The sequence below is a fragment of the Thamnophis elegans genome, chromosome 12, assembly GCF_009769535.1.
Source record: "Thamnophis elegans isolate rThaEle1 chromosome 12, rThaEle1.pri, whole genome shotgun sequence".
In the NCBI taxonomy this organism is placed as follows: domain Eukaryota; kingdom Metazoa; phylum Chordata; class Lepidosauria; order Squamata; family Colubridae; genus Thamnophis; species Thamnophis elegans.
The window spans coordinates 11,574,805-11,589,585 of record NC_045552.1 but is presented as its reverse complement, the minus strand read 5'-3'; the positions used below and the strand labels follow the sequence as shown (position 1 = coordinate 11,589,585).

Here is a 14,781-nt window from a genome sequence, read left to right as displayed (position 1 = left end):
GCATATGATGCAAAGGTTTGTATGTTTCCTTTCATTTAGGAAAATCCGTTTTTACAAATATTGGCAGGAATGATCTGTATAATTTGATACCTTGATGTTATGATCAAGTTAGTAGACTGCCTTGGAGAATCCCAGGTACAATCCACTCATTCACAAATTATATATACAATCTCAATCTTACATGGGAAAAGACCCGAATACAACAAGACCAGCATACCTACACCCGTGAAAATCTCATCTACACACACACACACACACACACACACACACACACACACACACACACACACACATATATACATACATACATACATACATACATACATACATACATACATACATACATACACCGTATATACTCGAGTATAGGCCGACCCGAATATAAGCCGAGGCACCTAATTTTACCACAAAAAAACTGGAAAAGTTATTGACTCGAGTATAAGCCTAGGGTGGGAAATGCAGCAGCTACCGGTAAATTTCAAAAATAAAAATAGATACCAATAATGTTTTTGAATATTTATTTCAAAGAAAAACAGTAAACTAGCGGTGTATTCAATGAAATACTTCACTCACCTCATGATGCTGATGTCCCGCTGTGATGATGATGTCCCGTGCAGCCGCGGGAGCGATGTCCCGCCTCCTATGACACACGGCACAGTGATTCCTATCATTGGATCACTGTACCAGAGGAGGTGGGACATCGCTATGTGGCTGCTTGCCATAACAAGGAGGAGGTGGGACATCGTTGCAGAGCGGCAGGAGGGGGAGGAAGGGGAATCGTAAGACAGCCCTGCATTACATTAGAACGTGAGGAGGGGGGATGGTGCGGTGCGCGCTGCGCGGCAAACTGACACAGAGGGAGGGGAAACTCACAGGGGCACTGGGCCATTCACGAGTGTCACCCAGCGGCATGGCCCCGCCCCTTTTTCTCCTCCATTTTGGGCAAATTTTTCACTGACTCGAGTATAAGCCGAGGCGGCTTTTTTCAGCCCAAAAAGTGGGCTGAAAAACTAGGCTTATACTCGAGTATATACAGTATATATATATATATATATATATATATATATATATATATATATATATATATATATATATATATATATATATATATATATATATATATATATATATATATATATTTGTGTAACAAAAAATGGCTTTCTGCCTGGATGGCTCCCAGAGTGAATCGATAGACAGAAAAGGGAAGCAGTATGCTCCCTCCCATATTTGGGCATACCAGGGGTTGTGACACAATACCTACCTACCTACCTACCTACCTACCTACCTACCTACATAGAGAGAGAGAGAGAGAGAGATATGTACATACATATACATACATATACATACATACATACATACATACATACATACACACACACACACACACATACACATACATACATATATAGTACACACACACAGACAGACACACACACAGAGAGTCACACATATTAGCTAAATTGTCTGAAATTATAACGGAAGATCAAGCCAATGTTGGAAATATGAAAAGAAGGGATTTATTTTCATACGTTTATCCTGCTTTTATTATTTATACAAATAACTCAAGGTGGAGAACCTATCCAACTTACCTCCTTCCTCCTGTTTTTTCACATAACAACAACCCTGTGAAGTGGGTTGGGCTGAGAGAGAGTGACTGGCCCAAAGTTATCCAGATGTTTTTCATGGCTGAGGTGCGATTTGAACTCATGGTCTCTTGTTTTTTTAGCCTGGAGCCTTAACCACTAGACCAAATTGGCTTAAAAAAAAAATCACACATGGTTTCTACCAGTTCGGACTGGTTCAGCTGAACCGGTAGTGGTTTGGCGGCCTGGGTCAATGGAACCAGCAGCGACCCAGGCCTGCCACACTCCCAAACCGGTTCTCCAGGTGGCGCCGTAACTGCCGCCATCTTGTTTTTTGCTTCTGAGCATGCACAAAACAATTTTTATTGCACTGTGCATGCCCGCACAGTGCGCATCAAGCGCACAGTGCGCATCAAGCACACACACATGAAGCACACATGAGCGAATCAGCAGTGGTGCCTGCCGCAACCCTCCCCTGATATTGACCCCAACAATCTGGGTCACGGTGGCTCTTGAGGAAATTAGAAACGAAATACAGGAAATTAATAGTGTATTTGATAATTCCTTTGGTAGCCTATCCCAAAATCTGTTCTAAACAGTGGGAGCGGCAGGAATGGAGAAATAATTCCTATTGGGCAAAGTTGAATTTCGTTCCATGGACTGATGGCTGTTTAGGTGGTAATGGGTACTTACTTCAAATGCATCAAGCTTTTAGGTCGTCTCTATTTCCGAGGTCTGAATGGGTCCCTAGGCACCTTTTCTCTGTTCCTATCCTTCTGGTGCCACTAATAATCCTGATTCTTTCAACTATCTCCTATCTCTAGCACCCTAAGGAATATTGCACTCAGCTGGAATACAAGTCCTTCACACAACATGTGGAGGTCAAGCCAACCAAACTAGTTTAGAGATCTGGTTTCCAGGCTAGGGTACTGTGTGAAGGACAGTCCAGATGAGTTAATTTAGACAATCATGATTTCACCAACTCCAGTTTAGCTTTTGGGTGGAGTCTGGTGGTGGGATTCAGCCAGTTCGCACCTATTCGGAATAACCGGTTGTTAACTTTCTAAGCAGTTTGTAGAACTGGTTGTTGGAAGAAATTTCCCTATGTTTTTTTCCACTTTAGCAATAGCAATAGCAGTTAAGACTTATATACCGCTTCATAGGGCTTTCAGCCCTCTCTAAGCGGTTTACAGAGTTAGCATATTGCCCCCAACAACAATCCGGGTCCTCATTTTACCCACCTCGGAAGGATGGAAGGCTGAGTCAACCCTGAGCTGGTGAGATTTGAACAGCTGAACTGCAGAACTGCAGTCAGCTGAAGTAGCCTGCAGTCAGGGGTGGGTTTCTCGCCCCATTCCAACCAGTTCGGTTGGAATGAGGCCGGCGGTGTCCTCGTGCACGCGCGCGGCGCGCACATGCGTACTAGCATCTGTGCGATGTTCCAGCTGCTCCTGGAGGATCGCGCAGGCGCTGTATGCATCCTGCGCATGCGTGGAAGCGCAGAATTCGGTAAAACCGGGTAAGGAGCGGGCGCGGGCGCGCGCGGGCGCGCAGGCGCAGGAGGGGGCCTTCGCCGTTCCCGGAAGTTACTTACTTCCGGGTTCGGCGACCAACCGGATCGCAGGGACCGCCGCGAACCGGTTGAAACCCACCCCTGCCTGCAGTGCTGCATTTAACCACTGCGCCACCTTGGCTCTACAGGGCTAATCCTGTAAGGAAGGCAGGAAGGAAACATTCTGGTGTTGTTTCTAGCCTAATCTTTATTGCCCTGCTTACAGAAACTGCCTCTCCGGTTAACCTTTATTACATTGTAACAGCTAAGGAGAAGTGCCCATCGACATGCGTGATGGTGAATTGGCCACACCTACCCAATCACATGATCACCAAGCCCGCCTACCCAGCTGGTCATTAAGGCAGAGAACTGGTTGTTAAATTATTTGAATCCCACCACTGGTGGAGTCAGTCGTGTCTTTGGCTTTAAGTGTTCAAACTTGGTCCATATATTTCAGAAGCAGTGATTCAGATTTGATTTTCGGCTGTGGGAAAGTGGTAGGTTTACGTATTATGTTTAGAACTGAACAACTGTAATTGCATTTGTGAGCAATCGTTTTGAAGTGCAATTTATGTTTAACCATAAGGTCCATTATTGGCTCCTGAGGGGGCGGGGAAGGACATTGCAAAATCTCCATTCCCAACTCACTCTGGAGCCAGCCAGAGGTGGTATTTGCCGGTTCTCTGAACTACTCAAAATGTCTGCTACCGGTTTTCCAGAACCTGCTGAATTTCACCCCTGCTTAGAATCCTCTGAGAGCTTGCCTAGGTGTGCCATACAGCTAGACTATAATCTATTGGGCATCACTTTCCTTGGCAGGAACATGCCTCTGGTGTCCCTTTTGAAAAATGCAAGGATTTGCTATTTTTCAAATGTCCAGCATTTGGATTTGAACATATGACCTACCTTCACCAATTAGCATGTCCCCCTTGATTTTGAAAGCACTAATTGCTTGGTGCTTGATAAGGATGGGTGTATCATATACATCATGACTGGATGGTAATAATTCCAAAGCTTAAAGGTTGCTTATGATGATGTCCAGAATATAATTTAACCGAAATATGCTGATTTCAATTTCAAGACTTTTAAGTCATCTGTTTAGATGGCCAAACCATAAATTGCCATGGGTTCCAAATTAGGTTTACACAAGCTCTGGTTATGGCAATCACAGTTTATACTAACGAATAAGTGTGAAAGGAAAACCAGAGAACTATCAATCATGCTAAGGAAATAGGAATTAAATGTCTAAAGAATAGGGGGTGGCAAAACAATTTTCTTAGTTTTTCTTGGTGCTGGTGACGTATTTCTATTAAAAACTCTTGCAAATATGGCACTCAATCAGTGAAAAGTGTGCTGTTTCATGTCTTTTCTCCAGATAAGGGTTAAAGTAAAAGTTCCCCTCACACATATGTGCTAGTTGTTCCCAACTCTAGGGGGCAGTGCTCATCTCCATTTCAAAGCCGAAGAGCCAGTGCTGTCCGAAGACGTCTCCATGGTCATGTGGCCGGCATGACTAAACGGCGAAGGGGCATGGAACACTGTAACCTTCCCATCAAAGATGGTTCCTATTTTTCTACTTGCATTTTTATGTGCTTTCGAACTGCTAGGTTGGTAGAAGCTGGGAGAAGTAATGGGAGCTCACTCAGTTACGCTGCGCTAAGGATTCGAACTGTTGAACTGCTGACCTTTCTGATTGACAAGCTCAGTGTCTTAGTTACTGAGCCACTGTGCCCCTTTCTCCAGATACACTCATTTTAAACCATTTTCCCCCCAAACCTCCACGCTTTTTGCTGCAAAATCATCCAAACCATTTTTTCCCTTAATAATGTATTCAGGTTTTTCTCAATGAAGGGATCATTACATCTATATATAGGAAAGCGAAATTGTGTAGGTGCAAAAGCTGTAGATGGCTCAGGTTTCCTTGAAGCAGGGGTCAACAAACTGCGGCTCTGGAGCCACATGTGGCTCTTTTCTCCCTCTGCTGCAGCTCCGTCACTGGTCAGCGCCACAATTTTAGCAATAGCAATAGCAGTTAGACTTATATACCGCTTCATAGGGCTTTCAGCCCTCTCTAAGCGGTTTACAGAGTCAGCATATTGCCCCCAACAACAATCCGGGTCCTCATTTTACCCACCTCGGAAGGATGGAAGGCTGAGTCAACCCTGAGCCGGTGAGATTTGAACAGCTGAACTGCAGAACTGCAATTTTGAGATGGGGTGGGGGGCAAAGAAGCACAGTGCGCTAGGAGAAGACTCTATGGCAAGGGGAGGATTTTCCAGTTGTCTCCACAATTGATAGGGCTTTCAGTTATGACAGATAGAGGAAAAAGTACGCCGCACTAGGAAGAGACTCTCTGGTGGGGGAACTGAACTTTCAGTCAGCTCCAGAATTGAACAGGGGGCTTCCGGTTAGGACCTTTGTGGCTCCCGGTGTTTTCTTTTCTATGGGAAACGGATCCAAAAGTCGTGACAGAAACATACTGTTTAGGTAGAAAGAGATCTCACGTATTTGTGAGTTGGTCTTTTAAAGTTTTCCTTCAAACTTCTTCTGCATCCTTCTAGCAAATAGGCAAATATCTCTCCCCTCCACAATTTATTTCCAATTCCCAGCCACCTCCAGCCCCCCAATATTCTCATTTCACTGAAAAGTCCAGGTCCAGTACCATGCTTAGAGAAGTGACAATATTTTATTAGTTTGGTGGGAGGGCTGGCAATTGAATTCCATCTCCTGCCTTGTCTCTCTGATGTTGCCTTTTGATTTTCGAAAAACCTCAGCTTAAAAACGAACAAGATTTAAATGGTGAACAGGACAGGGCATGACAAGGGAACTATGAAACACAGAAGGAGACATTCAAGGCAGAAATCCTGACATTCTTCCCCCCTCCCCCCTTCAAAGATGGGGTAGGCCGGTTGTGAGGGGGTGAGGTCCTTCCCACACCTGCAGATTTTTGAGTCTGGAAATAACTTTGAACGTGGAAGAAAAAAAAGAATGGATCCCTTTTATCTCTCCAATGTGGTTCTTAGCCCAAGTGATTTCTATGCCTGTCCAAACTAATTACCCCGGCTTCACCAAATAGGTGCTATGTTCGCACCTGTTGGATGTAGTTAAGCATAGGTTTTATCATCATCATCATCATCATCATCATCATCATCATCATCATCATCATCTGTTAGGGATGCTTCGGTGTGAGTGTTTTGCCCACAGCAAAGTTTGGAATGGTCCTTTCTAAATTTTGATGGTTCTCCAATTTGGTCATCCTCTAGATGTGTGGATTTCAACTCCCAGAGTTCTTGGCTAGGGGATTCTGGGGCACCCAGATTGGAGAAGGCTGAATTATGGCTTAAGGGGAACCAAGATAAAAACATCTCCAAGTTTACCTCTTCTAAGTGATCTCAGGAGCTTAATGATAAAGGTATCTTCCTTGGTCCAACTCCCTTGCCTCTCAAAAACAGCAAAATGGTTCGGTCCAAAGGCAGCAATAGGACTATTACTCCACACACCATTCTGTCTAGTACAGAGGTCTTCAAACTTAAGACACTTTAAGATTTGTGGACTTCAACTCCCAGAATTCTCCAGCCAGCTATGCCCAAATTTGGGGACTAGTAGTTGCTAGGAATTACAGATCATTCGGCAGAGATTGCACCAGAGATGATCCAATTGGCCCCCTACCTTCCCCCATTTGGGATTGCTGAGATGGTTGGTCTCAGAAGATACTTCTGCAAAGTGATCAAGACATGTGGCAAAAATTGCTACTGGAAGAAAAACTTCCCAATGTAAGAAACAAAACAACAACAAATAAGCATATATGCTTATGAGCTTAGCCCTACAAAGGAACTTAATTTCCCAGCTTCAGAATTTCTGGGCCGCGGGAGAAGGATCAGCCTTATGGGCTGTGCTCACTCGAGAAGCTTAATTTTGTTCCTGAATTAACCTAGGGTTATTGGGGGGAGGGGGCTTGCGCAAATCACCAAACCGTAAAGCCATGAGTCACACAACTTGTTAAGCTACCCAAAAGAAATATAAAGCCACAACTTAAATTCAGCTTAGCGTATTGTGTGAATTCAGCTGCTGTTAGGTTTGTAACTGGACTGGTTAACTGAAGGTGTGAACGTAGCCAAAATCTGTTTCAGCAAACCTGTTTTTTATACTCTACGTAGTGCGAGGGGGCGGGGGGGGGGAGAGTGGAAGGAACAGATGTGTCTGTGTAGAAAAAAGAGCCTCAATCTTTGAATCTCCCCTCTCCAAACTAGTCAAGTAAAGTGCTGATGGATGCTATCTTATCCCAATCTACTCAGCCTTTAGCTGGCTTTCCAATAAATTAGGTGCAAGGAGTGAAGAGTTCAGTGTAGTAAAGAAGCAGAAGACAAACAGAGATAGAAAAAGGCAAGCAAGTGAAGGTGGAATCAGGTTTCTATGCCAGAGGCAAGCTAGGTTAGCAATGGGCAATTCTAGCGATGGTAACCCTTGTCTGACAGGTATGCTGGAAGTGTTCCATTTTTCAACAGAATCCTGCAAAGCGGAGTCACAAATGTGTGCCGTGGAATATGTAGGGTCTGGTGCTTTGTGGAAAACCACGTGATGAGTGTCTCTAAGGGGCTTGGTGGTGATGTGTTTTTTTTGTGGGGATACTGAGTTATGGGCTGTCATTTTAACATGAGATTTGGCCCCAGGTGAGTTAGGAAGATGCACAATGAGCATTGGTTACTGATTGGAACATAGAGGTTTTAAGGGTGCACGGTGTGACATTTGGTGGCCCCATAACTGCATGATAGATTCTGTAGATTCAACTGTTTCTCTCCACAACGTGCAGTTTACCCATTGAGATGAGTTGGCTTAAAATACAAGAGTTGAAACCTGATGCTGGCAGCTTGGTGGGAATGCCTCGGTTCACACAACATGCTGAACTAGACGGCGGGATTAACCAACGCGGGTGGTTTCCCACAGGACATCCCATCTGAAAACGAACCAAATCGGATCTGTTTGCCCAACATGCTAAGCCATAAAAAAAAATAACACAACACAAGATTAAGATGAATCAAGCCGAGTGCTTCAGCAAAGGCAGGTTTGTAAGAAAGCTGGTTAAGCATGTTGTGTGAACGCGACCATGGTGCGCGTGTCGATACAGGCATTTAGACCTTGAGAAGTTGAAATGGAAGAAGTGGGATAAATGGCAAGGAGTCGGCTAGTAGCAGTAGCTAGAAAGCCCAGGAAGTATGAAGCAGGAATGGCAAATGGAAGAACAAAATAGAAGGCGGATGAGGTGGTAAGAGCGAAGCTCAGACGGGGCACAGAAAAAGAGAAGGGCTCTTGGGTGGAAAAACACCCTTCTCCCGTTCTACATGCCAACCCCTCCATCCACATGGTCATGCCCACCACCCCCGGTCATGCCACAAGCCCCAGCCCCAAGGAACTCAGTTCATCTCTTCAAAGAATTTGTACGTGGGGTTTTCGTAGCCGTGGTTTTGCATTTTGTTCAACTGCCGCTCCTCGGGGCTAACCATGGGATCCACCTGCCAGGAAGGGGAACAAAAGGGGAAAAAAAAGAAAAAGAAAAGAGAGTTAATTAAAATCAAGCAATGAGGCTCCATCGAGCTTCTACCAACATGCCTGGAGCTCGGAATGTTGATCAGTAGATTTCTTAAGGATATGAATTGAATTGAGTATTTTCTTTGGCCATGGAATTTGTCTCCCATGCAAAAGCTCTCATTGTATATGCAAAGCAATGGAATAATGATCATCATCATCATCATCATCATCATCATCATCATCATCATCATCATCATCTCCTCCTCTTCCTCTTCCTCCTCCTCCTCCTGCTGCTGCTGCTGCTGAGTGGTGCAGTGGCCTAGAGGTGGCGCTCTCACCTCACAATCAGAAGGCTGTAAGTTCGATCCTAGGTAGAGGCAGATATTGCACTCTCTGGGCATACTGAGAATACATCTGCTACACAAAACTCCGCATTGGTGACAGGAAGGGCATCTGGCCATTAAAACACTGCTAGTTCCATTCAGTTGCCCAGACTCCACCCCACTCGGGACTATTGTGTTATTAAAAGATGATGATAATCATCATCATCATCATATGCCAATACTATTTGCCAGGCACAAACAACCAGACCCACATGCATAGGCTTCAAGCTAACTACTTTATTATACTCTGCCTATAATACAGGAATTTCCCCAGACTGCCAGCCTTTGCCTTAAGGGGAAGTCAGTTCTGGATCTCTTACACCTGTGTGAGGATTGAAGGCTAATTCCTTGCTTGAGACCTCCTTGCTGCCTGGCTAGGTGTTCCCCAAAACCATCCCAGACAATTTCCCCGATTCTCAGAAATGCTTTTCATAGGGTCCTATCTAAGCTTGTGTTCCTTTCTCGTTGATATTACTTAATGGAATCTCTTCTCCTGTGTGTCTGCAGAACAATGCACCAAGAAGGAAGCTACCATAGCCACAGCTCTTAAGGAAGCCACCATGTGCTTTCTATCGCCGCAATGCATCAGAACAGCAGGCAATGCTCTCCTCCACATGACGCTGCCCCCTCGCGATAGATAAACAGAGTGGAGAAAACCTGGTGTGAGCGAAAGCTTTCAAAAACTTTTATGAAGTCTCGAATACTTCTCAAAACCTGCAATCCCTAAAATTTGTCCAGACCCCCAAAAGCAGAGAGCTTATTTTTCCCAAAGGTACCTCAACAATGCCGTGACTGATGGTCCCATATGGCTTTCGGCGAACCATCAGGAGGCTGATGATAATCACCATGGCAACCGCCACTGCTACGATGAGGAGACCAATCAGGGCCCCTCGGTTGATGGTTACCAAGGTGTCAGGTTCCTGTGGAAAAACAGAGTGAATGTGATTTCAGGACAATCTTCATGTGTGCTAAAGAAGACACCTTGTATATATCTACAATGGGGAAGGATGATGGAAGAAAAGGCTACCTTAAAAGAACAGACTTTTGAGAAAAGATGCATATGCGGTAACGGATGCTCCCCCTGTTTGATATAGCTGACTGCACCAGAGATATTAAAACTTGAGCTCAAACCCCAATGCAGAGGTTGAAAGAATTCTGTCCAATGTTATCATACAGGTTGTCTAAATTAGGGGTGTCAGGCATGCTGGCTGGGGAATTCTGGGAGTTGAAGTCCACACGCCTTAACGTTGCCAAGGTTGGACACCTCTAGCCTAAACCATGACCATCGTTGGTCCCTCTAGAATGTCTAAACACCTGCAACTAAATACATTTGGCAGATAATCCAGTTTTCCCCCCCCTAACATTTGCCTTGGTAACAAAATATTGCTTTTGGAGCACAGGATGGGAAGGGGTGCAATGGGATGGGGTGACCTGGTCTTGTAATATGATGGGAAGATGTCTGAATCCCTTGAAAGAAATAAAAGAACAGATGTGTGCTTCTGGCTAGAGTGTTCAATCGACCACAAAGGACCCACAAAGGCTGATTTAGTGACAAAGTGGACTATCTGAAGCTGGAAGTGGGACACAAAATGATATTGAAGTGAAAAGTTAGGTAAAGAAAATATTTTTTTCTTCTGGATGAAGACCAACTGTTATGTATAAGTTGGGTTGATAAAGTCAGAAATGAGGACAGAATAAGCCGCCTAGGAAAGCCGAGGGAAATCCTCAAAATCATAAAAAAAGGAAAAGTAAGAATATTTTGGACATGTGACGCAGGGGTGGGTTTCTCGTCCCGTTCCAACCGGTTCGGTTGGAATGGGGCCGGCGGCGTCCTCGTGCACGCGGGCAGTGCACGCATGCATACTAGTGCCTGTGCGATGCTCCAGCTGCTCCTGGAGGATCGCGCAGGCGCTGTATGCATTCTGCGCATGCGTGGAAGCGCAGAACTCGTCAAAACCAGGTAAGAAACGCGGGCGGGCGGGTGGATCCTTCGGCGTTCCCGGAAGTTACTTACTTCCGGGTTCGCTGACCAACTGGTTCACGGGGACCGCCGCGAACCGCCTGAAACCCACCCCTGATGTGACGCGACATCCTTCACTTAATCCTCCAGGGAAAAATTGAAGGCAAATGAGGTCCAGGCAGAAGAAGAACATCATGGCTTCAAAATCTGGTTTGGGCAAAACTCAACAGTACTATTTGTGTGTGACTGTGGATAAAAATAGGATCCGATGACCAATATGGCACAAGAAGAAGACCAAGTGCATTCCAATGGCTCTACCTTAATTTTTCTGCTTAAACCCAGAGATTAGAAGCAGAATATCAAGTCAGAACCATCTTTCTCCCATACCAATTTATTAACAACTGATGGAGGGAATTATTCATCATACCTTGCCAGGAACACAGGTGATCCTTGATTTTTAACTGTTCATTCAGTGACTTCTACAGTTACAACTGCACTGAAAAAATTTTGACTTATGGCCACTTTCACACTTACAACCACTGCAGCATCCTCCACAGTCCTGTGATCAAAATTCAGACGCTTGGCCACTGGCATGTACTTATGACAGTTGCAGTGTCCCGGGGTCATGTGATCACCTTTTGCAAATCCCTGACATGTAGGAAAGCCAGATTCACTTAACAACAAACTCACTTTACATCTGTTAGCAATGGAAGTTTTGGGCTCAGCTGGCCATAAGTCACCTGTACCACATGTGGTTTAGGGACAATGCTCCTTGTTGCTGTGCCTATTGAATATCTTAGAGCAGCCGTCACCAACTGGTGGTCCACAAGAAAAGTTTGATGATCCACAGAAAAATTATTTGCATTTTTTATATTGCACTAAATTGGGGGCCCTCAAACTACGCCCCCTGGGATGGATGCATGCAATGAACACTTGTGTTGCTGCAGAGAGTTTCCCCCTTGGGGGTCTTTTTGTGCGGGTTGGAGGGCGGAAGAAATTCTGACTTGGGGTCTGCTTCAGATTCCTGGTGCGAAACTTTGGGGGAAGGCTGGAGGGAAGGGTCGTTGGTGGCGAAGAGCAGGAGAGCCTCATTCCAGTGGGATTGCACCATAGCCTGGAACTGGCTGACCATCTCAGCCCACAGGCCGGCACCTGGCCTTGCACTCCCATAGGTCTTCCCTCTGTTTGGAAAGCCTATGCGTGTAGTCCTCAGTGAGGTGCTTCTGCTGAGCCTCCTTCTCGGTCAGATACAATTTGAACTGAACTGTTTTGTCAACTCTTTCTCCGGATGGCTACTTAGCTCCAACAACTGCTTCCTGTTGGGGCCCTAAGGAGCCCCGGGGGGGGCAGGCGAAGAGTGGCTGGGAGGGGAGGATGTCGAGGCGCCCTTCGATGTGAGTGACATTGAGTTGGCAACACCCACCCAGTCACATGACCACCCAGCCACGACCCCCAGCTGGCCATTAGGCAGATCGTATTAGTGGTACGTGGAATTCAAAATTATGAATTTAGTGGTCCCTGAGATCCAAAGGATTGGTGACTCCTATCTTAGAGCATCTCTATTTTGCTTGCTAAGTCACACACACGAAAAATGTCACTGGGTCAGTGGTGGGATTCAAATAATTTAACAACCGGTTCTCTGTCCTAATGACCAAGTGGATAAGCGGGACTTAATGGTCATGTGACCATGTGGGCGAGGCCAACTCAACATTACTCAGGTCGATGGGCGCTTCGCCTTAGCTGTTACAACGTAATAAGGGTTAACCGGAGAGGCAGTTTCTGTAAGCAGGGCAATAAAGATTAAGCTAGAAACAACACCAGAATGTTTCCTTCCTGCCTTCCTTACAGGATTAGCCCTGTAAAGCGGAAAAAAACCAAAAGAAGATTTCTTCCAACAACTGGTTCTCTGAACCTCTTAGAAAGTTAAGAACCGGTTCTCCCAAATAGGTACGAAGTAGCTGAATCCCACCACTGCACTGGGCAGAGGTCCGTCCAAGCACAACCACACAACATTTGAAAGGCGCTATCTTGTCAGATTTTACCTGCTTGCTCCTGAAATTTTTTCCCCAATTTTTTTTTTTTTTAATCGCATGCAGTTGAATTGTTATTACAAACTGCCTGGGGGAACTGAATGCAACTGTAGACCTGTGCTAAAATGAAAAAAAACAAACAAAACAAACCAGAAACTGGTTTTATATTGGGTGGAGGCCCCATGCTGAGCTTGCATTTAATCTTTGGGGAGACGGGATGTGGGGAATTTCTTTCAACTGCCACGTCAAACTCCCAGGAGTTCTACAATTTTACTTTCGGGTGGTCTTGATTTGCCTCGAAACTTGGCATGGCTCAACCACTATCAAGGCTAGAGAAGAAGGGAGGAAAGGTTACAAATGGGATTTCTTCAATCTGGTAACTTCCATATATTCCAACCTCAGTCCCAAAAGTGCTTTTTCTTTCAGGAGGCAACTGGACTTTCTTGTTTTACTTTAGAAGACGTTTCGCTTCTCATCCAAGAAGCTTCTTCAGATGAGAAGCGAAACATCTTCGAAAGAAAAAAAAATCAAAGCAAGTCCAGTTGCCTCCTGAAAAAGCACCTTCGGGACAACCATGGCTTGGATGACTGAGAATCTTTACAGACTCAAAACCTCAGTCAACATGGTCACTGCCTGCGAGGACCAGGAGTCCTGTCCAAAAGTATGAAATACAGAATGCTTTGGAGGCTTTGGAGAATTCATACAGATTAATCACCAGGGAATGGAGTAAGTTACACTAAACCATTGTTTCCCAACCTTGGCAAGGGAATTCTTACTATGCTGGCTGGGGAATTCCACACATCTTCAAACTGCCAAGATTGGGAAGCCCTGCTCTAAAATATAGAATGTCTTTTGTCTATAGCAGTGGTTCCCAAACTTGGCAACTTTAAGAATTGTGGACTTCAACTCCCAGAATTCTCCAGCCAGCTCTTCAACTCCCGCTCTGGCTGGAGAATTCTGGGGGTTGAAGTCCACAAGTCTTAAAGTTGCCAAGTTTGGGAACCACTGGTCTATAGCAGTGTTCCTCAACTTTAAGGTGTGTGGACCAACTCCCAGAATTGAATTCTAGGATCTGAAGTCCACACAATCTTAAAGCTGCTGAAGTTGAGAACTATTGATCTATAGCAAAGGTAGATAGCGTTTTTTTCGCCCAGGGCTGCCTGGCCTGTGGGAACCAAGCATCCATTACCCATTCCTGTCGAAATAATTAACTCCATTTGGAGTCCCCCCTCCAAAAAAAGTGGTTCTAGGGATGCTTTAAGGTTCTCCAAGACCCAAATCACTTATTTTGCTCTGAAAATCCCAATCCTACAATGAATTATAAACAGAAATGCGACATTTCAGTGTTACTGCATCCTGCTTGATAGTTTCAGCTGGCTTTAATCTATAATACTTGGTAGTTACAGTTCAATGTTGAATATTGAATTCATCAACATTGAACCACTTTATAAAACCCTAGTAAGACCACACCTGGAATACTGCAACCAATTTTGATCACCATACTACAAAGAAGATAGTGAGACTTTGGAAAAAGTGCAGAGAAGAGCAACTAATAGGATCAAAGGCTTGGAGGCTAAAATATATGAAGAACAGTTGCAGGATTTGGGGTTTGGCTAGTCTAGAGAAAAGAAGAATTAGGGGTGAAATGATGACAGTATTCCAGTATTTGAGGAGCTGCCACAAGGAATAGAGGGTCAAATTATTCTCCAAAGCACCAGAGGGCAGGACAAGAAACAATGGTTGGAAA

At 44.9% G+C, this 14,781-nt stretch overlaps 1 protein-coding gene across 2 annotated transcripts in view; it reads right to left on the bottom strand.

Annotated features, from left to right (window-relative positions):
• Positions 1-5,801: 5,801 nt before the first annotated feature.
• The window catches only part of APLP1 (amyloid beta precursor like protein 1), a 58,630-nt gene continuing 49,650 nt past the window's right edge, over positions 5,802-14,781 (bottom strand). For both annotated transcript variants that reach the window (XM_032228214.1, XM_032228215.1), the window contains 2 exons: positions 9,821-9,964; positions 5,802-8,645 (listed from right to left, as the gene is read on the bottom strand). In XM_032228214.1, coding sequence (XP_032084105.1) covers positions 8,547-8,645; positions 9,821-9,964 — 243 coding nt within the window. In that variant the 3' untranslated portion in view covers positions 5,802-8,546. The remainder of the gene's footprint in view (positions 8,646-9,820; positions 9,965-14,781) is intronic.